This window comes from Chaetodon auriga, chromosome 15 (assembly GCF_051107435.1).
Source record: "Chaetodon auriga isolate fChaAug3 chromosome 15, fChaAug3.hap1, whole genome shotgun sequence".
NCBI lineage: Eukaryota > Metazoa > Chordata > Actinopteri > Chaetodontiformes > Chaetodontidae > Chaetodon > Chaetodon auriga.
The window spans coordinates 7,672,871-7,699,406 of NC_135088.1; the positions used below are offsets into that span (position 1 = coordinate 7,672,871).

General features: G+C 44.2%; 3 protein-coding genes across 6 annotated transcripts in view; 2 read left to right on the top strand and 1 right to left on the bottom strand.

The window, feature by feature from the left end:
• The first annotated feature begins 430 nt into the window (after positions 1 to 430).
• Positions 431 to 2,709, top strand: cytl1 (cytokine like 1). Its single transcript, XM_076750978.1, has 4 exons — positions 431 to 583; positions 877 to 921; positions 1,344 to 1,490; positions 2,650 to 2,709. Exons 1-4 carry the CDS (start codon positions 431 to 433, stop codon positions 2,707 to 2,709), a joined length of 405 nt encoding a protein of 134 aa, XP_076607093.1.
• A 1,957-nt stretch (positions 2,710 to 4,666) lies between these two features.
• Positions 4,667 to 26,536, top strand: part of stk10 (serine/threonine kinase 10) — a 40,747-nt gene continuing 18,877 nt past the window's right edge. The window contains exons 1-5 of the mRNA XM_076750316.1: positions 4,667 to 5,139; positions 16,600 to 16,764; positions 23,024 to 23,072; positions 23,770 to 23,919; positions 26,439 to 26,511. Coding sequence (XP_076606431.1) covers positions 4,981 to 5,139; positions 16,600 to 16,764; positions 23,024 to 23,072; positions 23,770 to 23,919; positions 26,439 to 26,511 — 596 coding nt within the window. The 5' untranslated portion in view covers positions 4,667 to 4,980. The remainder of the gene's footprint in view (positions 5,140 to 16,599; positions 16,765 to 23,023; positions 23,073 to 23,769; positions 23,920 to 26,438; positions 26,512 to 26,536) is intronic.
• Positions 15,206 to 26,536, bottom strand: part of sh3pxd2b (SH3 and PX domains 2B) — a 67,303-nt gene continuing 55,972 nt past the window's right edge. For 2 of the 4 annotated variants that reach the window (XM_076750317.1, XM_076750320.1), the window contains 2 exons: positions 17,013 to 17,122; positions 15,206 to 15,438 (listed from right to left, as the gene is read on the bottom strand). In XM_076750317.1, coding sequence (XP_076606432.1) covers positions 15,313 to 15,438; positions 17,013 to 17,122 — 236 coding nt within the window. In that variant the 3' untranslated portion in view covers positions 15,206 to 15,312. Of the gene's footprint in view, positions 15,439 to 16,905; positions 17,123 to 18,928; positions 19,079 to 26,536 lie in introns of those variants that run through there. The other 2 variants (XM_076750324.1, XM_076750321.1) reach the window with 2 other exon arrangements.

Here is a 26,536-nt window from a genome sequence, read left to right on the forward strand (position 1 = left end):
TTTGTAAGCCATCATGCAGTTGATGCATAAGATATCAAGCATTTGAACCCAACTTGAGTATTTCCATTTTCTGCTGCAATTCTACTGTACTACAGTTCAAAGACAAGGTACTTAAGTGAAACTTGACTCAACAGGTATTTCTACATTGTGGTATTACAGCTTTCACTTAAGGAAAAGATCTGACTATTCCTGAAAATGACTGATTTATGGCTCCTCAGCATTAACGCCTCCCAGGCCTGTTTTGATTCTTCCGTAGACATCAGTGCTGTCTTATCTGACACGCTGGGCTGTCACCGGTCATTCCTCTGCAGTTGCATAATGACTTTGGAGTAAACAGAGGGGTGTGTTAAAAACTGTCAGCATGCATACGTGGCTGCGTGTGTGACACAAACAAACAAAGGTTCTGTATGTGCAGAGGTGTCGGTGAATCATGGCGATCTTTAACCACTTGTTGCTTGTTTGGTCCTTGGTGCCGCTGGCGCTGAGCTACCCTTTCTACCCACCAACATGCTACACCAAGGTGCTGATCATGGCCAGAGAGCTCACGCAGTGGGCTGCAGATTTGAAGAGGGACCATGAAACTGTAAGTCAGTGTTGTCACTCCTCTACATTTCTGCTCTGCATGGATTACAATTGACTCTTAAATTGTGTTTTGGATCTATTTTTGAATGTTATATATCATTATACTAATGGAAGTAATAGTTATTCTGTCTTTTACAGATGTGCATGAATGCATCAATTTAGTTTAATTCCATCAAATAAAAACACAGCAGGCTAAATGTGGGCTAATTTTAGTATGTGGGTATTTAAAGTGTATTAGATTATTCTGCCAGTTTTGAACTTCTTGTCTCATATTGGGTTTTTTTCCCCATCCAGAGTTTCTGCATGGCAAACATGCCAGATCTCTACCTTGATGTCCATGTAAGTATGACTTTTTAGTTAGTTTGTTTTTTGTTTAAATTAATTGTGCATTTAAATGCGGAGTATTTGCTGCATTCTTTTATCTTTTATTCTCACTTGATTTAAACAGCGCTAGCTTACTATTAAATTGTGTACCTCTTGTGCTTGCTTGTATTTTTGCACTTCTTGAATTGCACATTTCTCCCATTTGCTGTATTTTTATTGCCCTGTAAAGCAGATTGAAATGTCCTGGTGTTCGAAATGTGCCAAACAAATGAAATTGCCATTCCTTGCCTTCCTTTCAAATTCCTTCCTCCACACTGTTGTGAGTTATCTGGCCGTCCCAAACCTTTCTACACTGACATCTGTGGTGCTTTGACCGAACGCCTCAGCTGTAAATCATAACGGCACACAGGGACACTAATTGCTACTCATGCCGTCAGAATTCTTGCGTGATGCACAAAATGACGACCTACATCTCCCTGGTGGAGGGCCTGCGACAGCGCCGCTGCGCTTACACCAGAGAAGTGAGGAAGCTGGGTGTCACTCTGAGACAGCTCTTCATCATCATGTCAGAGAAATGTCACGGGGTAAGACAAGACAGATGGTCGAAATAAGCACAACACAATCAATACTACTGCTGTAGAACCATAAAGATGTCTCTATTTGTGCCATGAAGATGTTACAGGTAGAGTGCAGGGTTGAACCTTTGTTGCAGGGAGGTTGCAGGAGAAATGTTAGTAGAAGTTGTGTTGTTCCATCTGGAGGTCTTTACAGTTTATTCATATCCCTGTTTACATGGTCCTAACAGTGTCCAGGTTTCTGGTCACATGTCTGCACTTGTCTCTTGATATCTGATCAACAAATAATGTTGAGAAACCTGCATGAGATGCTTTCATGCCACAGTGTCCTGGTTTCTCCAGGTAGCATTTCCAGCTCTCTCTAACCAGGATGTGATCTTATCCAGGTTTCGTGAACCAGGATAATGTGTTTTTGGATACCCTAAAAGCCTGATTATAATCAGGATACCTGTGCTCATGTAAACACACCCACTGAGTGATAGTTATTATGACAAAGGCATTACCCTGAAACCTACTTTCTTAAATCATTCCAGGTTGTTTTCAGTCCGAAATACTTGAGCTACATTGTTGATTGTCAAGTAGAATACAGCTGTAATCCAGCACTGAGTTTGATTAAGGCTACTATACACAGACTTTCCATAATGGAGTCTTTGATAAATAAAAGAACTATCTGCTGTACGTCGTCTGAGCCGCCGCAGCCCAGCATGAAACAGAAAAGGGAAAACAGACTAACACTGATGAGATGCATTCTGACTGACTGCCGCTTAATGGATCTCTCAGTGGGTCATTTCACGGGATTAAACGGGGTTTATGATGCAGATTATGAAAAACGTTCCGTACTCTGTGGATGTTTGATCCTGCTCACCTGAACAGCGAAGGCAGACACATGTGGGCCTGGTTTGCTGCAGACCAGGCCACGATGTCTCCACAAAAGGTGACAGTTAATTCACTTTCACTACGGTCATCTGAGTTCAGCTTCAATAACAGGGAAAGGCTGAGCTCTAATTATAGACTGGAAATAGAGTAAGTGGAGTGCGAGTATGCACATGTCATACAGGTGATTATGTTCCAGTGGATTTTGTTGGTGCATGAAGAGATCCTGAATAAGGATCTCAATCATTTGCACATTTACTAAAAGACGTCTATTTCACCTGTCTTTTTTTTGCAGGACTTGGTGTTCACGATCCACGACTGTGCTGCGTTGGAGCGCCGAAACGCTGGAGAGTGAAGACACACCAATGCTCGTCCTCTATGTGCTTTTTTTCAAGAGTCAGCAAAATGATTCAAAGACACAAGACTGATGTTGATTTTAAAGCTACGGTAACTGGTTTTGTTCCTAAAAAATGGACTTTGACCATCTGTTTTCTAACTGTAATGGGGTTTCCAATGAATCTGATTTATCAAACATAAATTCTCATTAAACAAATGATGAGTCAAAGGCTTATTGGTGGCTCCATGTGTTGGACTGTGGGCTTGGTTCCTTGTCGACTGTCATCTCCCTCTCTCTCTCCCTCTGCCAGTAAAGCAGAAAATGTCCATTCATGTCAAATATATGAAATCATGGTCTATCTATCTATCTGGTATATATTTTGTAGTATGCTCTCGTAGTCATAGGAACTGTACAAAGCGTACACACACACATATATAATGGTGACGTCATTAGTGTGAAGAGATTTCTGTGAACCTCTGTGGGCTTGTATGCACTTGCATCTGTTCTGTAGGGATTTACAGGAAGAGATGTGATGAAATCTCTCTTTCACAATGTCTGAAGATTCTCAGTCATCCAGGTCAAGGTGATCCAAGGATGGTTGAATCTGGGGCAGCTGGACTTTGGATCTTTAGGATCTCTTTCGCAAAGTATCAAGAATGCGAAGTGATATAAGGGAGCGTTTATGGTGAAAAGTGCATTTACTCAAGTACTGTGTTTAAGTACAATTTTAAGATACGTGTACTTCAGTATTTCCAGAAAATATAGACAAGACATCATCAACACAACATGACAAATTATGTTTTCCAGCTCAAAGCAAAGCAAAGCATGACACCACCCCACTGCCACCAAGCTTCCTGTCCATAATCGCCAATTCAGCAGTTAACTGTTCGGCTAATCTTTCCTTAGAACTGAGAGTGAAAATGACTCAACGACAAAGTGAATGAAGGTCAGTGAGTTTCACTGTGAGATGATTTATGCATTATGAAGGAAGACGTCACCTGACGTTCACTGACAAATATCTCAGAGCTGTCGGTGGGTACATCCTCCATCAACGTCAGCATTGTGTTTAAATGTAGATCAGCGTTAATGAGACTTGAGTTTCATTTTAAGGACAACAGTCATTTGCCCAGAGAGCAGTGGATCAGCCTAAAGACGAGCAACTGCATGTAGTGTAGAGCCAGCAGGCACAATTCAAACACACAGACAGCAGCCTTGTGATCTCATAGGGCTGCAAAATGAATTCATAATTGCGTCATCTACTATGTTATTGATTCATTAATTCAATGTTTATTCTATAAAATAATGAAAAATGTCTTACAAAGAGCCTAATATCCAACATAAAAGCAGCAAATGTGAGAAGCTGATAGAAGAACTTGTTTGGCATTAATGTTTGATAGTTCAGTCCTCCAGATAAGTGTCAGTTGATTCTTTGTTGATCGATAATCATTTCAGCTCCACTAATATCTTCATCCTCTGCAGCTGCTCCTCTGACTCCTGGCTCACCGAGCTGAAGGCGCCACTAGAGGGCGCCACAGCACCGCCTGTACAGGTGAGGAGCAAGAGAGCCGAGCCAGCGTGTAGGAGAATAGAAACCACAGCATGATTTTAAAACTACTGATCGACACATTTAGGATTTTCATTGATGAACTCTCGCCAAAAGGCTGAGTCTTTCTCTAAAAAAAAAAAAAAACCCAAACAAAGCTAGGATCAATAATATCAGACATGGTGGTGATGCAGCTGGGTGTAAATTAGTGTCACAGCAGAAGTTGAGCGGCGTTGCTGATGGCACAGCTGTTGGAGCTGTCAGAGGACCCGCCCAGCGCCAACCCGGACATGAAGTCCTCTTTACCTCATCAGCGCCACACTGACGACGACGCGCTCTGTCAAAGAAACTACATTTCCATGACGGCAGCGGGAGGGTTGTTGAGTAACAAGGTGGGGCGTTTTCGAGCAGTGTGAAGCAACAAGTTGCCCTGACAGACAGGAAGGCAGGAGGCTACTCCATCGTGTTTCCAGCGGCAGGTGGTCACCGCGCGTCCGGCACTCACCGCGGTTTGTGAATGGGATTACGAGCGCAGAGCCTTCAGAGCTGAGATGGACGGAGTAGAATAACTTCTTTGAATCAGAGCTGATTTCTTTTTCTTTTCTTGAAGAAGCAGACAGTGAGGATAGGTACATCGGTAGATAAGTTTTTATTTTTTCACGGGTTTCGCGTGCGTAATGCTCTCCGCGTAGAGCCTTCTGATACCTGGCGTTTTTCTTTCCTTGAATGTCGTTGCGTTGTAAATAATGGCACTGGCTAGATTCAGCAAAATACTCCGTCTGCCCACTCTTGAAATCAAGAAGAAGGTCAAGCAGTACGAGCACGTCCATCGAGACATCAATCCGAACGACATATGGGAAATACTTGGCGAGCTGGGCGACGGCGCGTTTGGAAAAGTCTACAAGGTAAGATTTCAAAGTATCGAGGCACCTGCAAAGCAGTCGTACTAGTGAAGTGAACAACTTCCTAATCCTCTCACACTTTTTTTCTGGTAATTTGCGCACCTGTTGCCAAGTTCACTAACACTTTTTGGACAGTGTAAAGGTTTAAACGCAGCCCTGTCATCTCCTCCCATGTCCAGTCACTCTTACGTTCTCCCATAAAGATTATCAGCTTGTCTGCGCCACACCATGATGAAATATTGCCAATTATAAGCTAAAAGTCATCCACTTCCATTGTAAGTTATAGTCTCTCTATTGTGATGAACACACCTCATATATCCCTCTTTTCTTGGAATTAAGCCTGTAATTGAGGTGTGAATCGCTTCTGATCACCTGCGGACGCTTCACCATCCCACCATTGTTGGGATTGTGACTAATATCTCAGCTATGTCGCTGTTCCAGAGTTCCCCTGTAAATCAAACTCAGGTAGTCACACACTGTAGCTCTGGGTACCACGGAAGTGTTTTGCAACACAACCAGAGGATGAAACTTTGGAATAATCATTAACTGTTCTTATGTTGGTGTCCTCCTGGAGTAACGTGCTGCAGTTTTAAGTCATAGTTTTACTGAAGCGCGTGCAAAAGAGACGACCCAAATCTCATTTGCTGCAAACATCTGCAGTACAGGAGGTGTAGAGGAGTCCTCAGTCACCCACCCGACTCCTCCAACCCAGTGTGAAGCAGCCGCAGTGACAATGAAAGCCCTCTTCATTAGTTCTGTCCTTTCCTCTCAAACCTCAGCAGCACTTTTGGCTCAGAGGAGTTATTTAATCTGGATCTGTTCGCTGGTCGGTCACCTCCGAGAAGCATGGCACAGGCGCTCTGTGTCTGCACTGCCCAGCAGAGCACAGTGAAAGTCTTTGACACATCGGGGGCCTCAGTGGAAGAAGTGATGCCTTACCAGAGGGCTGCACCAAACAGAAAATGTAGTCTTTTTAGAGGACTCCACCTTATTTAGGTATTTTGCTTTTGCAGCACAGGACTGTATACACGCAGTGGAGCAATGAAGCGAGTGTAGACATAGGAGGGCGAGGTTTTGAAAGTTCATCAGTTCAGCCTTGCTTATGTAGCCACAGGTCTGAATCAAACATTGCATACGTTGTCCTCCTATAATGTATCTTTTGAGCAGAGCGAGCATGTGAGACGTCCTGTGGACAACACAGAGAAAACAACGCAGTATAAACAAGCAGTGCTTTCATTTTGCTTCGACTGGCTGAACACAAAGTGCTTTAAGTTTAAAGACGCCTCTTAGACGTCGCTTATGGTAAATACAGGAATTGTTTTTACAGTGCAGATGCAGACGCTCAAATTTCAGCTCCAGAGTTGTTCAAACTGAAGCCGAACCAAAAGGCTCCGTTGATTTCTGGCTTATCGGTGTGTTGAACATCGCCCCACTTGAATAACTGGCAAGCTTTCTGAAATGTTATGCCTCCCAACTATGTCTTTCATATACAAATGTCAAACCTCTTAGTTGGCTTCTGTTTCCTCTCCTTGAGAGGGCCGGAGGAGGACAGCTCCACACCTGCATCTGTCAGGCAGAGAGGGAGCAGACGACAGCCAAGAGAGGAAGTGGTGGGACTCCGTCAGGGGACAGCTTCCTCTCGCAGCTCCCGAACCTCAGAATAATCAGCTCGTCTGTGGGAGTGAAAGGCCTCAAGTGGCAAATTGCACATGTTTTCCGTTGTTAAAGTGTTTGATAGAGCAGGCGTGAGGGGGAGGAGACCCCATATCTCTGTCACAAGTTCAATCAGCTGTTTTTCAGACTCTTGGAGGCAAGAGTCAAATAGAAAAAGCCGGTTTTGAATGTGTGACAGGCAGAAGAGGAGCTTACTGATCGTCTCCTCATAAGAAGATGAGCTCTTGCCGTGTGTGCGTGGCAAGCGGCGCTGCACAGGCAGCTCCTTTTTGTTTCCAACATCTGTCTTTGAGATCGAGCGCAGACCTGTGTGATCGCGCCGCGTTGGTTCAGAGTACAGAGTGCTCCTGTCAAACTGACTCTCGAAAGGTTAATGTCACCGCTGGGAGAATAACAACTCACTTTGTTCCTTAAGGCGACTGTTGAGGACAAATCAAGCTTGTGTGTGTGGGTGGGTGGGTGTGTGTCGCAGGAACACTTTGAAAGAAGAATCTCATGAAATGCAATTACCTGCAGGTGCGACTGTGCTTTTCTTTTCTGGCCCAAGACCAGATTTGTGTTTGTAACCTTTTGATTTTTGTCCTTTTCTTTCTTAGTAAAATATTGCATAGACTTCTAACACGTTAATTTGCATGAAAGGTTAAAGTGATTTAAAGTTTTATGCATTTTTTAATTAACTCACAAAGAATTCAGATGAGAAGGTCATGAAGTGTAATTCACGGTTGATATTCTGTTCACTTGTGTATAAAAAAAGAACCAACCTACAGATGTGTTTAACCAGGCAGCTTAAGCACACAATTTGACAAAATAGACAGAGCCGACGCAGAGTGTTCATTTGCAGGTTCATGCTGTCAGAGCCACGCTGAAGGAGACACGTGTGCACAAACAAACTGCTGTTGACATTCTCAGGTTTTCTGTGTCACTGCGTCACAGTATCACTGTCCGCCATCAGCGCGACGGTGTCATACAGCAGTTAGACATGGAGACGTGAAGACTGTGTTTTTAACAATGAGTTGTTACCAGTTTTTGCTACATCCTGGTACACTCTGATTGGTTCAGGCCAGGACTTAGAGTAACAGCTTTACCCTTGGACCCAGTTAAAGGAACACATTTAGCACTCTTGTCATGGATCAACAAATGGTCTAACATCTTTTCAAACTTTACTATAACCTGCTGGAGTTTGTCTTTAAGTGAACGTGTGAGAGACTGACCATATAATCAGTGTTTTTTTGAAGTGCAGTTGGTGCTATTTTTAGATTCAAATCGCTGTTTGATTTAACTGTCCCATGTTTGATGCCCTGTTGTAAGTTCTTAACATCCTCCTCGAAAAGTTGCTCCATTTTATGCAGACCTAAAATAACAAAATAGCACAATAGGATGTCTGTGTCTCTCTCTCTGTCGGGGCTTCATTCTCACCATAACCACTTAAGCCTCTCTGCTTAAATGACAGCAGAATGTCTCACTTCCTGTCCACCCATTGTGTCATAGGTTGTGTTCTTTGTTTTCTGTGCAGTCTGCCGACGCATGCTTGCACTTGTTGGAAAGAGCGTGTGCGTGAAGGTGTGCAGCCGCAACTGAAGCATGAAGAAGAGGAGTTGTATGGCTCCCCTCGCTAATTAACGGGCCACGTGCTGCTGAGTGCATTGCCCTGCTGCCGCTGGTGAAACGTTTCCATGGGCACGCGCAGGCTGTGAGGTTACACTCCGTCAGAGTCTCACTGCGCCATGAAAACCGCAATGCATCTTATCCCAGCCGGTGTGCTGAGCTGGACTTAAACTCTGGATTTAGCCCTGTCACTTATAAGTATTGTAGTACTTTTAATAGAGATGTGTTCAAGTACAATTTCACTTGAACAATGTGGCTCATGTCAAAAATGGGAAAACACTTTAATGAGCACAATTTCTTTTGGGTTTGGACTTATTGGAGTCAAAGAGTGTGAACTGTGAGTGGCATGTGAAAAGATGACAACAAAAGTGTGTTTTGCAAGTGAGCACACACTTAAGATACAGTGTGGGTTTCTCTTTCTCTTTTTAACAGAGTTAATTCATTCAGTACTGTTGGGTATAATCAGGTTGGGCCTAACGGGTCTGATTGTCCTTCAGCCAAGGAAAGGACAGAATTGTCCCTGGGGCCTTTTTGGAAATCCGTAATCCATTTTGGCTCCAGTATTTGTTTTTTGAAAGTTAATTTATGCACATTAGGTTTGAATAATGTGTAATTCCAGAACAGGTCTGGGTTATTGGGCCTGTGAAGACGCTGCCGGGACAGATGTTGAAGGACAACTGTGTTGCTTAATGGCACAAAATAGGACATGCATTGTGCTGGTCTGACTTGCAATGACAGATGGTGGAACGCAAGTGAAAGGCTTATGGAAAAATCACTTCAAACATGATTATCCTCTTCAGTTAAGTGAAAGAGAAACACACTGGGTGTCATCAGCGAGGGGGGAGGGGGGAGGGGGGGGTCACAGGTTGCAACATCCTCTTTGTGCAGAAAAACCACAAGGGTTGCGTGTGAAATGCTATCGTCTTAATTTAGATTATGGCAGTGCCACAAAGACGTGTGTTGAAGTGCCTTCACTGAGACGCTAGTTGGGAACTCGGGGTCTAATCTCAGGGACCAGCTGGGCCCACGGCGACTGATAAGAGCCCTGCTGGGTGGGTGTCGGCTCAGCACGCTGGGAGTCCCCTTCGTCCTTCTTGATGACACTGTTACTGCCACTTACAGAAAAGCCTCTTCAGTACATCCTTTAACTGCTGGCAGTTATGGATCAGTGACAAGCTGGAGGTCGAGGACTTTCATGAGAATTTATGACGCTAATTTTTAGTCTCGTGGAGTCCATTCCCACTAAAGCAGAATGTCGCACTTGTCCCCACATACCTTTGCTTGCTCTCAGAGACTTGGATGTGCAGTAAAGTATGAAGTGTTGTCTGTCTTGGCATTTTTGTTTCACTTTTCTTTCTTGGGTGTCCTTTTGAATTTAGCACTGAAGTAACAATGTGCAATTGTGCCATTCAAGTTATTTCAGATCAGTTCTAGATAGGGTTCCTCTAAATAGTTGCAACACCCGTCTGAGCTTGGTTTGAGCAGCACGCTCTAGCTGTGAGCTTGTAAACCCTCCAATCTGTTGTTACTTCTGTGTCGTCCTGTATGCTGCATTCAGGAAGTGCAGCTCATCCGTCATGAGATTCATGCTTTTGAGATGTTGTTCGAGGCTTGAGTGAGTATGAATGATTGAAGGCTCTCTGTGGCATAACGTGATTTCCTGCCTCACTGACCTGCTTTGTGCTCCTGCCTTTGATGACTTCAAGGTTTTGAATGTGGAACATTTTGCAATGTTGATCAAAACTTTCACATCCTGAAAAGAGTCATTGCTCCATCCGGGGGTGTTTTTAGTTTGAACACGCCCAGTTGGATTACGTGAGTTCATAAAATCCTGCTTTCATGCAGTCAGCAGGTTCTGTAAGACAGCTGATAGAAGAAAATGTGGCAAACTTAAATGTGAGTGCCTTTCGTCTGCCAGAGTCATCAGCATTTTAAAATATTGGCATTTTCTGGAAAACAGATACACGCATTACTTTGTCTCTTCAAGGCTGGGGTTAGTGATGATAAAGCAAGTCCCTGCTTTGCAGCCTTGAAACAGTATTTTAGTCACTTTCATGCACAGTAGATATTCAGTGAATCAAGATCATTTTAATAACTGACAGTTGCAACCCTAAGCATCAAAAACAGACCCCAGATCAGGCCTGTCCGTGAACAGAATAAATAGTGACTGCAGTCAAGGCTGCTTCTCACAACCTCTCCATAAAAATATTATCACATCCATGTTTAACAACGCGCCCACAGGCATGAATGCGTGCTTTGCTACCCTGGTGTTAAAGTTTACATGGGAAAAAGGACTTTTTATGATACATTTTACACTGTTACATTTGTGTTTTTTGCATAAATGCATAGAAGTGAATGGGCCTTGCTGTAGAAAAACATGGTGATCTTCTAATCAAGAAGTGTTGGTATTAGCAAGTGTGTAGGTTTGGTTTCAGACTAGTGTAAGTCATATAAATATAATTTTCTTAATTTTCCATCTCTGCAGTCTTCATCACGAGCTGCCAAGAAGGTAGAGCAGCGTGTGCTTTGCCTGAGAGGCAAAATCCAGGGCAAAAAAGCTACTCTCTAGTTCTTGAGTGCAAGGTAATAACTGAAGGTGACACAGATGAGAAATTGAATATTTTTTTTTTCAAATTTAAGTCTTTTTTTATTATGAATGAATCAACCAAACTGTGAAAGTGAAGGCAGCATGCCCCTCCATTCCCAGGGGAAATTTTGCCCTGGGGTCCTGAAACTTGACAAAGATTTACTCTGAAAGTTTCTTCCCTGACACGACTGTAATTGGACAGCTTCTTGTCTTTGTCCAACTTCTGCTCCAAAACAAATCATTAGCCTACATGTGGCTGTTTATCACGCTTTGCTCGTGGGCCTTGTTGGTCTGAATGAGAGATCATCACCTCCACAGGCGTCCGCTGTCAGAGGTGAGCTTTTATTAGCTGCCGTCATTATGTAGGAGCTGAGAACCACATTCCTGTTCACAGACACATGGTGGGGTGCCTTCAGAGGAGGGCTGGGTTACAGGTTTATGAAGGGGCAAAGGTCTAACACACACATTCCCCTGGAGGGAGCCGTGTGTGTGTTGTGTTAGTAAAGACTGTAACACAGAATACACGCTGAAAATTCACGTCAACATGTGGTATGTTCATTCAGCCTGGAGGTGATTGACCTCAGGGAAGGTTCTCTGTGTCGTCGGTTACAGGGGGACCATCTGGGCCTCTGACACTGTGATTAATTATTCCTCATTCTTTTCAGCCAGTAGTCTAAATGGACAAAGGCTCTTAATTGTGCTGTAAAAAAATGTGAAGGAGTTGATGGTGGGAGTTATTGCTTTTTAGGTTATTTTCACGCTTGTAACTCACCGTGGGCTTCATTTCCATTTTGAGTGTGGGCCAGCGCTGTGCTTTTAAGCAAACACGCCCACAGTAATCATTAATACCTTCGTCAACACAGGCACAGTATTAAACGTTATTATTCCCAGCTTGATTCATTTTGAAAAGACCGTGCCTGAATGTTAACTGATACACACACACACACCAGGCCGGGAGTGTGTGCTTTTATGCATGTGTTTACTTAGCCTACGAGTACATGCAGTACAGTGTCTTTGTATACCAACACGTGGGGCTGTAACATCTGCGTTTACAGCTTCGCCTTTTCTGAAGCTCCTCTCGAGCAGCAGCCGGCGTGCCTCTCGGTCATGCATTGTGGCCTTCGGACACAGTGTTGGTGAAAACAGATGGATAAATATACGGGACAGATGGGGGGAGATATACAGGCAGGGATGACAGACACATTTTGTGAGGGAGACAAAAGCTGGAGAATGTGGCAGACAGTGAATCATGAGGGAGGAGGGTGGAGAGGTGTGCTGCACATACGCTACAGTAAGAGGATTTAAGAACAGGAAAAACAAGATGCAGGATGTTAGAAAAGTTAGATCATACTTCAGGAGATGGAGGAGTAGAACCGGAGGACGACTGAGAGAAAAGTATCATGAAAATAGAGAAAATGGGAAATGGATTCTGGCTGTGACTAGCGATTATTTTCTTAATTGATCAATTAGTTGTTTGGCCTATAAAAGCCCAAGATGATGTCCTCAAATGTCCTGTTGGGTCCACAACCCAAAGATGTTCAGTTTCAATTCAATTGCTCAAACCAATTAATCACTTGTAAGGGTGGAGGTGCACATCTCTCCTTTTTGTTTCTGTAACTTTTCCGTCCAGTTTGCAGTGAAATGAACGATACGAATCACTGCTGGACTCCCACTGTTAGTTTTGTACAATCTGTTGTGTGTAGTTGTGTCCTCAGGGGATTTTGGGAGGGGTGAAGCAGCACTAGCACTACTGTGTGATCTGCATTTGTGTTCCCATTGTGTTCATTTAGATAGGATAGAGGAAAGTATTTTGGCATTTAGGTGGAAGTCGGTGCGTCCGCTGGTCTGTGTCTCAGAGTACATGTGGTCTAATAAGACATGAATATTTTGGTCCTTTTTGGCCATTTGTTCAAACCATAGAAGAGCAAGATTTCTGCCCTGTTGGGTCCTCGTGATAATCCATTTGCACTTAGCCTACATGAAAGCCAAGCCGCCGGTGACCAGGAAAACGGCCGGGCAGAGGTCTAATGAGACGAGCTGCGAGATTTAGCAGAAACGAGTCCATCTGATCTCCATGGAAACCAGTCCCAAACAAAGCCCAAGACTGTTGCTCTGCTCTGGAGGAGAGTTTGAGGCGGTGAGGAGTCAGTGAAGCGGTGTTTTCCCTCGGTGTGGCTGCAGGAGCTGCAGTATGCAGTTGACTGTGTTCCTCAGTCCTGTGGCGGTGAACTGTTATTATGTAATAATTCACAGAGGTTTCCCTCTGACATTTGGCATCTCTGTGCTTTTTTCTTTTGTCTACTCGTCGCTTTATTTTGACATTTGTAAACAAATTGAGTATGATGGAGATGCCTCCTGGGCCAACTGGTAACAATTCGTGTTGTCTCCTTAAACCTTGAATTATGCCTCTCTGGGCTGCATGTGGGCGAATCTGCCCTGGGGTCCCTCTGAGGTCTTTCTTTATAATTACACTATATGTATGTTTGCATCATTTATTCCAGACTGGAGTTTCAACCAATCAACTTGCTTGACTAGCAGGTCCGAGCAGCATGTTGTTGACAGTCTGAAGGTGTGTGTTGGTTCCTTTGTGACCTGCAGTTACCAATAACACCCCTCAGGTTTGCAGGCATGTTTACAAGTGTCTTCTGCAAAGTGTAATTCCAGTGTTACTTCGATGGTTTGTGTGGGACTAACAGTTGTTTTTGGAAAATTTGCTCCAAAAAGCAAATGTTAATGTTAAAAGCACAGAAAATGCATCATCCCCCCCATGCAGTGTTAATATATGAAGTATATATATTCAAAAAACGCTAAATTTTACAACTCCTACAACTGCTGAAAGACATTGTGAAGATGCATCATTGATTCCAGGTTTCAAAGTCAGACAAGAATGCATATATATTTTTCACAATGCATTTGTGTGTCCAGCGTTCTTAAGTTGTGCAGAACTTGTTACATATTGTATCCGCGAAGTTGAGATGCAATCAGTACATGAACGGTATGTATTATATGTAGTAACAGCAATGGTAGAAAGTTTCTGAAAAGGAATTAACCTTAAATGTCACCAGTCTGACAGAACCGACTGTAAATCAAGTGAAGATGTCAGTCAGTCAGACAGGAATTTGTGTTTGATGGGAGAGGCAGCTGCTGGTCTTTGAAGGTTGCTGAGATTAAAGAGTGTGAAAGGATGATGCCTCCTCCTGCAATTATTTCCTCATCTCAAACATCTACACACGCCTGTGCGTTGATGTCACACTAGCTTGAGGGAAGTCAGGGGTCCCATGTGAGACACAATGAGGCGTTTCGGTGTAATTTCCTCTCTGTGCGGCGTGTACAGTTGGTGAGGTGCACACGCATGTTTGCGTACTATACTTGAGGACCCTCGTGCAGCACTGCACCACATTAATGCACGAGGCTCAGTTCTCTCAGTCCACCTTCTTTGTCTGCTCCCTCAACCATCTGAAGGCCAGAGGTGCATTCCTCAGCCTTGTTCCCACTGAGATGTAGAGGTGTGTGTGTGTGTGTGTGTGTGTGTGTGTGTGTGTGTGTGTGTGTGCGTGTGAGAATGCCCTTGTTGCGCCGAGGAGGACATTTGTTTAGTAGAGAGATAAACAGAGACTAGATACAGCTAACATTGCCTTTTTGTGGCTCCTGGGGGGAGATGCATGAAGTCCAATGAATCGCCTCGAGTGATGTCACTTGAGTTAGTGTCAGCTGGCGGTGAAGACTAGAAGTTTGAAAGTGAACAAATCTGGATGTGTGGAGTTAGAGAGCCCACTCCTCATCTCTGCCTCAGGCTGGCGGCTTGAGGCTGCATTAGCCGCTACTAGCATCACATTTCTGACTGAACTGTCGGCGGTCGAGCTGCATTGTGGGTAACACGAAGAATGAATCCAATCAGTTTGTTTTGATTCTTCTCCTTTTTAAAACTGTCTGTCATGAGTTTGGCAGCGTTACACAAGTGCAGTGCTGAAGTCGGTGTTGTGTTTTTTTTTTAAGAGAATAAGAGGAGTTGACAGATTTTGCTAATGTCCTGTTAGCTTTGCTTTGCTACAGTCAAACTGCAGATGACTGTGTGTGTGTTGTGTCTGTGTGGGTTTGTGTAATTGCATGTGTCACTCTGCCTCTTCCTCTGCAGCGGGACGATAAGGGACCAGATGAAACTATCAAAGGTGGAGCTGTAGTCTGGTGTTGTGTGTGTGGTGCACACAGGTGTAGGTCTTCAACTGGAAATCAGGCCAAAGGTGGTGAGTTTGTTGAGGCTGTCGTTGTGTTTGGTGCAGGAGGGGGGCGAGTAGCGAGGAGCTGAGATGTTAGCAGAGAAGTGAAAGTGTCTGATGTCTCGGCTTGTTAACGAACTGATTGATGGTTTGATGGCGGGAGGAGACGTCCTGTTGACTCACACTGTGGGTTAGTCTGGTGGGGGCACCATGGCTTCTCTGGAGCTGTGTTTGACAAACACAAACTCACACACACACACACACACACACACACACACACACACACACAGTCACAGCAAAGTGAGATGAGTTTGAGAGTGTGTTTTGCTGTGAGCCTGCTCTGTTTATTCAGATGTTTTCCCACAGCCCCTGTAAAGCGTGGAGGCATCAGACCCCACCAGGCTGTTTAGTCTGCCGTGTTCTGCAGGTCAGTGGGTGGATGTAAATACACATGTGCACAGTGGGATCGCCTCCGGAGAGGTGCAACTGTGTAATTGTCTGAAAAATTAGCATTGGAGGTTCTTGCCAAAGGTGCAGCGTGGATCGCCAGCGTTCACCTCTTGTTTTCAGCTCTATTTTAAACCTGGCCTCGTGCTCGGCTCTTGCAGCGCTGAACTTGTGGTTCTGTCTGCAGGCGCACATTAATGCCGCGTTTACCCACAGAATCCCATCAGTCAACATTCACAACATTCTGTCTCTTAGCGAAGGCTGAACATCATGTGTCGGGCGCCTTGTGCTTCACCCTGAGTCACCCTACGGTTCGCTTGTTTTGATGCCTTCCAGAAAGGCCCTGAACAATCTGCTCATGTTTACATTCACTTCCCTTTGTTACTCAGAAATTCTAGGAATTCTACGTCCATGCGTCTGTCTTAGTTTAGCCATACGGACACTCGATGGTTTTTGTGGTTCCTCCTTTCCCCCAGTTGCTCAAGGAGGGTGTGGAGTTTCCTGTTTTGTCCCTAAATGTTAGTTAGTCAACATTTTAATTGCTGGCCCGTGTTTTTTTTTTTGACGTTTTGGATTCTCTTTGGCTACAGCTAAGTCAGGAGAGTCCGGCTGGCAGAGTGATAGGCACATGGAAGCACAGAAAACCCATCTTTGAGGAAAACTGGTAGAGTCTTAGTATTGGATGTCTGTATTTTTTAATAGTTTCATTTACTCTGTTTCTTCTGGCATACAGCAACAGTGTGTTTCTTTACACCCTCTTAACATCGCGCAGCCACACCCTGTATCTCCCCCATTGTTAATATTTTCTGTGGCAGTTTGAGTGGTTGAAACACGCTCTCTCTGGAGAAGTGAAACTGTCGAGTTTGTAGGATTGAGGCCTGCCGTTACTCATCCGTGCTGAATTTAATATTCCTCTATGTCTCTGTTTTTCAGGTCAGGAACAAAGAGACGGGAGCTCTGGCTGCCGCCAAGCAGATCGAGACAAAATGTGAAGAGGAGCTGGAGGACTACATGGTCGAGATTGACATCCTGGCTAAATGTGATCACCGCTACATTGTCAAGCTGCTTGATGCATTTTACCATGACAACAAACTGTGGGTAGGTGACACAGGCATCTGGTCAAGACAACCAGCTATAAGTGTAAACCACAGACTTGACAGCCCGTCTCTCTTTCTGTTTTGTGTGTTTGCACATTGTAGCAGTGAAGAAGCAAAGGTGGAAATGATCCACCCAGGTTTTGTGCAAAGCTCACACATTTTATTTAAATGAACTGACAGACAGTAAGCTGCTGCTGCATGGGATCACCGTGATCATAATGTACCTACAGGACCTAATCTTCTGTCCACGCTGTTACCTTCCTCACAAGATGTATTGTTTTCACTGCGTCGAGGAGTTTCTGCGTCCGTCCGCCCAGTTTTCTTTGCAGCCTTTCCAAACAGAGCCACAACACACAAATCTGCGGGGAAGTGGAAAAACACACCTTTTAACCGTCTAATGTTGGCAGGCTCATGGGATGTTGTTATTTCATTGCAACAGTATCTCATCCAGAGTAAATTTCTCCCACATATGAAAACCCTGTTGAAAAATAAAGAGAAGAAGAGTGGATTGCCTAAATGGGGATGACACAAACCCCCCCAGGGTGACATAATGCATCAGAAATGCCCCAGTCCTCATCCTGATGTTACTGCAAGAGCGAGGATCAGTTTCAGTTTGGTGTTTCCTGCTCTCCAGTTATTTTTCCTCTCCACTCTGGCTCACTGGGTCAAGTGTAAACTTTTCACCTCCCTCTGTAATCTCTCAGTCTGTCTGGCCAAGGAAAATAATAGTGACCTCATGTGGGGGCACGACCTTGAATATCTGAGGAATTACAAGGCAGCTTTAAGACTAAAGATAGTTGTGTTAGTAATTTATTTATTTTTTTTAACCTCTCTACTTGTTATGTTATTACAAACTTAAGATTTAAAGTTTGGATTTATCTCAAGTGTATTTTTACACAGAAATGTGCTTAAGAATGAGTGAATGAGACACATTCATTGTCTTTTGTTTTCCAGTGGCCTTTCTGCCATCAATTATCTGAACAATTGGTAATTGTTAAGCGCATTGTTCAGTTGAAATACTTCAGATTTCAGTCCTGGCTGATTTGGCAACACCCGTGGTTACTGTGGTAACAGCAAGTGCAATTTAATACTACAGTAAACACTCGCTGAGCAGCTGCTGTGACAAAGATGCAACAGTAGAGCAACTGGTGTATCTGTTTACAGCTCAGCCAAACAAAGTCGCATTGGTTTGATAAAAAAAATTAAAAAAGTTGGTCAACAGTATTTAGCAGCCATGATCTGATTTCACGCTGAGCACAGAGCAGTCTGACGTGGCACAGCAGGTTACCTCACATCTCACCTGTTGAGCACTTTAAATATGAAGTAGGAGTAGGATGTTCAGTTTGCATAAGCAGAAACAAACAGGAAACAGTAAGGCTGTTTTTCAATGAGATGAAATTATGCTGGACTACATGAATGCTAGTGTTGGTGTTTGCCTAAAGAATGTGAATCCTGCACAGGAACGGCGGACCCCGCCACCACCAGTAAACTCTAGACACATTCACACAGCTCTGTGTCAATGAAAAGAGGTTTACACTGATTAAAAGGGATCAGCTTGTCTAGTTTAAAGAGTTTCTGCAGGTTGTTCCATTTGTGTGGTGCACAGTATTTTAGAACCAGAGTCCAAATCTCAGTACTAAAGACTGCCACCCAGCTTTCCATCCCTGGTTATGACCCCCCCCACACACACACACGCACAGCTTTGCCACATCAGAGCAGTCAGTCATGGTTGACCATAGCTGGAATTCCTGAGCGTGGAAGGTGAACGCTCCCATCAGTCAAAGCTGGACTGTGACAGTGTTAGTTTGTGATGAGAAGTCTCATATACAAACGTCTCCTCCTGCTGCATTCAAACCACATGCTTCCTGCGTGTGTGTGTGTGTGTGTGTGTGTGTGTGTGTGTGTGTGTGTGTGTGTGTGTGTGTGTGTGTGTCTTCAGACTGTCAGCTTTCACTTTACTGTCTCACTACCAAGCAGTGTTCAGACACTAATGTATTCTCCTCTTTCAGATCTTACACATATTTACTCTCAGTCTCTTGTTCAGCCTCTATTTTAAGAGCAGCCATCTTTTTCTGGGTTAGTATAGAAACTCACAGCCAAAATGGACATACGAGCATCCGACCGGCAGTAGAATAATTATATACAACAGTGAACAAGCTCTGCACCTCATTGCTTTGAGTGTGCGCACCAGCCTCGGCCTCAGGATCTCAACAATTAGCCCGGTGGTTGGCGGTCAGGCCTCAGTAACCTCCGGTTGGGTGGACTGGGCAGGGGTGAGGTGATGCATTCCAGTGCCGACCCACCCGTTCTGCTCTCTACAGAGCAAGAGAGGGATAGAGGAAGAAAGAAAGAGAGACAGTGAGAGAAGGGCTGTTTGTTCGCTTCCAGGAACAATCTGGTCTTGAGGCTACAGCGGGGCAGCCAGGCCCACAGCGTGAGAAAAAGAGGGCCTTTAACATGGGGACGGGACTGCTGACATCGGCACGCCGAGGAGAGCGAACGGAGGGAAAGAAGGGAGGAGGAAAAGGAAAAAGAAAGACGTTAAACAGCCTGCTTAAGCCTGGCTGTTTAAAGGGTTGGTTCCAATCATTCCTTCAGAGCCTGGTGGAGGTTACAGAAGCTGATGCACCTTTTTTGAGGGATCTCATCAACCGCTGCCAGCAGCATCAGTGGAACTTGTTTCCTTACGCCTCCTCCACCCTCAAAACTGCCCTTTTCTTGACTTATTGCATGTTCTGATTAATAGACCTGTATATCACCTCCACCATAACTATAGAGTATTAACAGCTGCAGCTTTTCTAGACCAAAATTAAGAATATACTGTTTCTAGATTTAAGATGAGATATTTTGGTTCAATGCGTTAAATACAGTGCGATCTTACAGAGCAAGCAACAGGTCACGGAGTTTTCCTTATTCCTATGAATATGGAATTTCTGTGTTTGTGCATTTTGTACCCAGAGGCTGTAGTTTGGCAAAGAAGGACAAGAAGATTCGGCCCCTGCTGTGAAGTCATGTTGCTTCGACGTTTTATATTTTTAGATTGTCTGGTTGTTATGCAGTCGCCATTATTTGCATGCAGTGAGGTCACCATCATGTGGTTGCTAGGAGGTCTTTGATGACACTGGAAAGGGAATCGATAGGCGTCAGTATGTTGTGCCTTTTGTTGGCGCCACCTCAGATACACGCATCGCTGAAGCATTAGTCAGTTCGGAGAGTGACACGGTGTAACAGTGCGTCTGTGGTTCAGGTTTTATGCAGTTTCTAAGCAGGCAAATGGCCTTTCGACTCCTGACAAAGTGAGGTGGGAAATCACTGTGAAAGTACAGGAACACTGTGACGTCAGCGAGGCCTGCTCCATTTGTTTTAAAGCTTTGTGGATTTTGTAGGCTGCGTCCAATTTGGTTTATCTTGTCTTAAAAGGATAAAAGAGGTGCTCAAAAAGAGACATTATTTAGATAGATAGCTCTCTTATTTCCTGTTAAAACTGAAATGCTGGCTTCTCCAAACAGGTGGCATGTGATACACTGACTGTTTGGTCAATTTGGCCAAGATGCTGCTACTTATACCCCTGAGAAGTGCTGCATGTTTAGCACTTCAGGATCCTGTGAATGTACTCCGCCAGCGTTGGCATCCTTGTTCTGCTCTCTTTTATGTGGACATAAATAAGTGTGCCTGTGTGTGCGTGATAGAGAAAGCTTGTGTCTGCATGTGTGTTCAGCCCATAGCGGGTATGTTTTGCATGTAGCTTGACCAGTCGGGGCACATTCTTCACCGCAGCGCAACATGTCATCCGGAGGTCTGGCAGCAGAGGCGCTGATGGAAGCACAGGCCAGTCGCTCGGGAGGCAGTTTGGTGTGTTACCCCTGAGGAGTGGCTCGTTTGATTAATTGGAAGGGGTTTCTCTTTTGTGTTGAACAGAAGAGAAATAAATATAATGAATGTGTGGTTAGCGGTGAGCAGGAATAAGGAAGTGGTTTGGTCCAAAATGTGGAAACGTCCCTCATCATTAATCAGCATTAAGTCAGCACTGCGTGGAGATACAGTTGAAACACATTCTAACAATCGTTTCATCTTCCGATATGTCACAAATTGAGTATTTCTGCAAGAATCTGACATCCAAATGTTAATTTTAAAGGCCAGCCAGAATCTGAAACTGCACACAAACAACATCCTAGAAATCAGATTAGCAGAGTTTTAGTGTTCAAATTTTATACTGTTTATATCCGTAACTTTGATTTTTGCTCATTTAGACTCAAATCTTTAACGTGACAGACAAATGTGTGCAGATGTTTAAGGAGATATAAAAGTTTGAATCAGTGGACCTTCATTTAAGAGGACAGGTAAGATGTTAAAGAGACCAGAACAAAGTGAAACATCCTTGATGACACTTGACAAAGCCCTGAACTAAAGGCCTTTGTCAATCTAAACGTCACAAAGGAACATTGTCTCACTTGGAGCTGCGCGCCAAGATTCCTCATCTTCCTCAAAGTGTACGTGTGTCTTCATGCCTCTGCGTGTGACTGGAGCTCTGCATAGTTCATCTGCGCGTGGTGTGTTTCCACCTTTTGTCTGGACTGAAACTCCGCACCCTGTCCAGTCCCAGGTTGAGGCTTTGACGGTCTCGTCACAGCAGGCGGGACTCGGTCATTGAAAGAAGAATGACGTCGCTCGGCGGGTATGCTGCGCAGCACCTCGGGCTGATCTGGGACCGCTTGGACTCGCAGGATTCTCATGAAATCCCGTGGTGTCTTTATTTTGTTTGGTCCCACTTGAGTGAGGTTTTCTGACAGTCGTGTGTGTGTATGTCTGACTATCTAAGGAGAGGAAATGAAAGGTAATTGTTGGAAGTTGCTATTGGCCAACAATTCACCATTTAGGCAGTGTGTTCCCAGAACCGTTGTTTTTTCTCTTCCGTGTGTCTCTCTCTGTTTTTGCTTCACTGCCTAAGTGGTATTATACATTTGGCAGTGTGTCTCAGGAAGTGTGTGTAGTCACAGCCGGGCAGTTTATCACACACTTCAGTCTGACTCCAGCTAGTGAGACTCACAGGAAGTAGCCTGCCATTGGTCGGCGGCTCCGGTTGACATTCTCTTCACCTTCCGCTGTCTGTGTGTGACCTGGTTGCTAACAGTATGAACGTGAAGAAGCTAGCAGCTGCTGCCTCTTCTTTTGCAGGGATTTTAATGTTGCAAGTGTGCCACTTAAACAAGTTCCCCCTACGCTGTTTTGCAAGGGCACCGTCGCTGCATGCAGGGGTTTAGCACTGCCCAAGATGGTTGTGAGCGGTTTACAGAAATGATTAAAGTCAGAGTCAGGTCTGCCTCTGCGAGACTAGAATCCAGCTGTTCGCTTTGCAAAGTGTGTGTATTCCAGTGCTTTCACCAAAGATGTCAAAGGGTGTTTGAGTGATGCATGGCAGTGGGAGCGATGACATAAAACATTAGCTGTCTGTCTGTCTGTGCAGCCCACACTGAGGACTCAGCTGCTTGGCTGCATTAAAAACCATGAAGGAATTTATCTCTTTCCTCTCTTCGTCCAAGTGCAGCAAATGTAAAAACTCACCTTGATTCCCCCCTGGGTTCACCGGGTACTCAGCAGATGGTTGGGGAAAGCGTTTGTTTTTTCAGTGTGTGTGTATGAAAGAATATAAATGCCACAGCCTGAAACACTTTTAACAGCTTCCACTAAAGACAATGAAACCTCAAACAGGTGGAACTCAGTTTGTCTCCACTCTGTATTCTAAGTAGCTTCTGTGAAAAAGGATAATTTGCTGTCAGGATAAAATCACAGTTTTTCAAAGCAATTGCATGTCAAACTCTGCTGGTGTTACGGGAATATATTCCACATATTTTAAGAAAATATTAGCGGCGCTTCGCTCTCACAGTCAGCAGCGAAGAGTCATCTCATCTCCTCTCCTTCTTTTCTTTGGCAGGTGACACAATAGTGTGAATGCTGGTGACTGGGAATGTTGCCAGTTTGTTGTTGTTGTTGTTGTTACCTTTTGTGGTCTCTGTCACTTGTGGAGTGTTGTGTGTGTGTTACTTATTAACTTAAGCTCATTTTACTTTCAGGTGTTGCAAATTACCGCAAACTTGTTTGATAGTGTTAGTTGCATAACTGGTGCATGTGCTGCTGATGAAGTGTGATGTCTTCCTCCTGTTGCTACACATAAATCCCTGAAAAGGGAGATTACAGCTGTGTACTCATTAAGCTGGGTCAAGTTTAACCTCCCCCCTCCTCCCCTCCTCTTCATTCCCCAGATCATGATCGAGTTCTGCCCCGGAGGAGCTGTGGATGCCACGATGCTCGGTAGGCCTCTCTCTCTTTCTATAAGCGCTCCACCTTCCTCCCAGTCACCTGTCCTCCAACCCTGCGGCAGCGCTGTGACTACACCTGTCCTTCAGCTGTGACAGTAGGAAGTGTAGAAACCTGATAAAAGGTCAAAAAGGCTTGTTTTAAAGCTCCTGCCATGTTTATTTTCTATAAGAAAAAGCTGGAAAACCAGCATTTTATGACAATACTGTTGATTTGCTCTGAACATGATCCTGCACTGCAGCTTCGCCAGTCTGGCCTTGAATGCTCTAGACATAGTGGAGTCCTCCGGTGTGGGAAACCCCCCTGGTCTGTTTTTACTTGGTAATCCACATCCTCATAACTGTCTGTACCCCCACTGCAGCTATCCAAACACAGACACAGTAGAGTAAAGTCTGCAGGGCAGGACTAGCTTGGACGTGTGAAAGCCTCTCTGATCTGGGATTACTTAACCAGCAACACTATCTGAGAGACTTCATTGATATCATCACGGGTTTACCTTTCTCTGTTTTCTCACACATGAGATTAGTCCTCAAGACTTTGTTTTGCCATGTTGGTATGCATGCAGAATATGGAATGTGCAAGGTGTGCACACATAAAGGGTGTTGAACCCTCTCGTTTTGCTCTCTCCCCTTCCCCATATTTAACCCCTCCACCTCCTGTCTCCTGCCTCCGCTTCTCCCTCCCTTATCAGAGTTGGATCGTGGGCTGACGGAGCCGCAGATTAAGGTGGTTTGTCGCCAGATGCTGGAAGCGCTGGTCTACCTCCACAGCATGAAGATCATCCACAGAGACCTGAAGGCCGGGAACATCCTCCTCATGCTGGATGGGGAAATCAAACTGGGTGAGGGTTTAGATATTTATCACATCACTGCTGGTTTTTGCTGGATGTGGTTATATACACTGAACTTTGTTCACTGTGTAAACACCATCTGTCCAAGTGGTCACACAAATGCACAGTCTGAAAATGCAACATGGTGTTTTCTGAGGACAGTCTCATTTAGAACAACAATATTTCCATCACTGTATTTATACAGACGATGCAAAATGTTGCGTTTTAGTTGTTGGAAAATGCCAGTTATCTGGTGCACAAATAGATCACAGCTAGAGAAATTTTAGGATTTTGTGAGTTTAAATGGTGCTTAGCTGATGCAAATATTAAGTGTTTACACAGGGAGAACTGGGGATTTGTACCTGTTGCACATGAAGCCATGCTTCTTAAATTAGTCGAATCCACAAATATACCATTAGAAATAATGTTAATGTCGAAGAAATACACAAGACATGCACTGGATGTAAAGTCCAAAAGCAATGAAATATCCCTGAAATCAAGAGAGGCAGGAGTCCTGCAGATCATTGCAGAGCAGAAGAAGAGTTTAAACACGCACATTGAATTTGGACCATATTTATAAGGAGGAATCTGTTTCTCTTTACATCCCATCATTCACACGGAAAAATACATTTCACTGCTTAAATGATGCAAGTGCAGCTAATTCTAACATCAACCACACATTCCTGTTGCACATTACAGGTTATCTGTTGTATCTGTTGTTTCTTTGGCTTACATGCACGCACGCACGCACGCACGCACACACACAGAGTTAGAGGCCCTGTGCCCCTCCTGTGGCGCTGTAGGAGGATCATAAGTGAGCATTGTGTGGGAAAACTGCATTCTCAGGAGTTTTGCATATTTTCATTTATTGGCTTTTTGAAGAGTTCTCCACATTCTTCGCATTGCACAGCTGATGTTGTGGATCCAAACCAATCGCCAGTGTGTTTTGGATTGAAGGGCAGTTTCCAGAAACGGGAAAGTTTAACGTGCTTTGTGTCAGTGCGAGTGAAGGAAGTGTTGATTTTTCTTTATTTTTTATTGGCTGCCTGACATTTGGATCCTCGGACATAAAACTTTGAAACAAAAACAAAAATAGTCTGTTTTTCGTGCATGATGTTTCACTTCCTTTCGTCTCCTTGGCTCTCTGTCGTTTTGCACTCGATGACCAACAAACCAAAATCACTGAATAGAGAGTGACTATGAGCGGCGCAGAGCTTCATTTTTGTGTCCTGCCCTTTTTGTTCAGTTTAATTTAATTCCAAATGGTTTATTGATCAACGTTTTTATTGCAATTTCTCTCTTTTTTAATTCAAATGAGGCACTTTGTCAGCTGCTGTGCGCACTGAGCAGCACTTGTGCTTTTCTGTTGCCATACCTTCCTCCCTAAGACTCCACACTTAGATATAATCACTGGGAGTTGCCTCTTTAAACTCATTAAGTCATGACACTGACTCATTTACAGTCTCCAAACTTATCTAACTACTTGTTAATTCAAAGAAGGCACCAATTAACTGCCATTGAGGTCAGCCAAAATGCATTAAATCCACCTATGATACATGACATTAAACATCATGCTCTTCCATGCAGCACAGCCTGTTGTAAACTCTTGTTGTAAACTCTGCAGCGACTGTTGATCTCTAGGTGCGTTTAGCAATTTGGCCTGTTTCAAGAGCTACATACCAGCAGCAAATCAGTGCGGAGTAGGCGACAACATACCTTTGTGTAGTTACACTCATAATTTTACACACCATCTGGATTTCTCCTCTTAAAATTATTAAGATGAAAACACTGAATTCTGTTCCTTGGCCCTCATTCAGCCCCTGATAGTGTAGTGCATTATGGGAGCTTTCAGATGTGTAGGGTAGAAATATGTGCATATAATCATAATAATGCTTCTTGAGGGGAACACAGGGCCAGATGACTCTATAATATGTTACCATCCTCTGGGATATGAATGTGTAAACTCGTATTGGATGCACAGTAAAAGCAGTAGCGCTATTTGTCTCTGTAGGAAGTAAAAATTCTTTCTGCAAAAGTTTAGGCTGCAACAGTCCAAATGATATGTTTGACTGGGAAGTCAAAGATATTTGAATTGTAGTCTGCAAAACCAAGACAGTCACTTAAGTGCCCGTAATAGAACATGCCCGTTTGTAATTGAAGCGGCCAGCTTGCTGCCTTGTGAGTAAAATCCTCAGGCCTCTGCCAAACACTTCTCAGCCCTGGCCCACACGTAGTATTCTGACTTGCAGGGGAAAACGTGTTCAGCCAAAGTGAAAACAAACACCCCTGTAATCTGAGGGTCGCGTCGGGGAAATGGGGGCAGCTTGTTTTGGAAGCGGGACTGCGATAAATTCTGGCTTTGTGTCGCTGTCCATCGCAATGTCCTGACAGCTTTACAAGCTTCTGCGAGGGTGGAAAGAAAGGGATCCAAGTTTTTTGAAGTGGCCTCAGTCCCTCGTACTGAGAAATGCTTCTGGGGAACTTTTCAACTATCTCACGTCATCCTTCTCTTTGTCTCTTCATTCTTTTAGCTGATTTTGGCGTATCTGCAAAAAACACCAAAACCCTGCAAAGAAGAGATTCTTTCATCGGAACGCCATACTGGTGAGTATGCAACATCCTTTAAAAA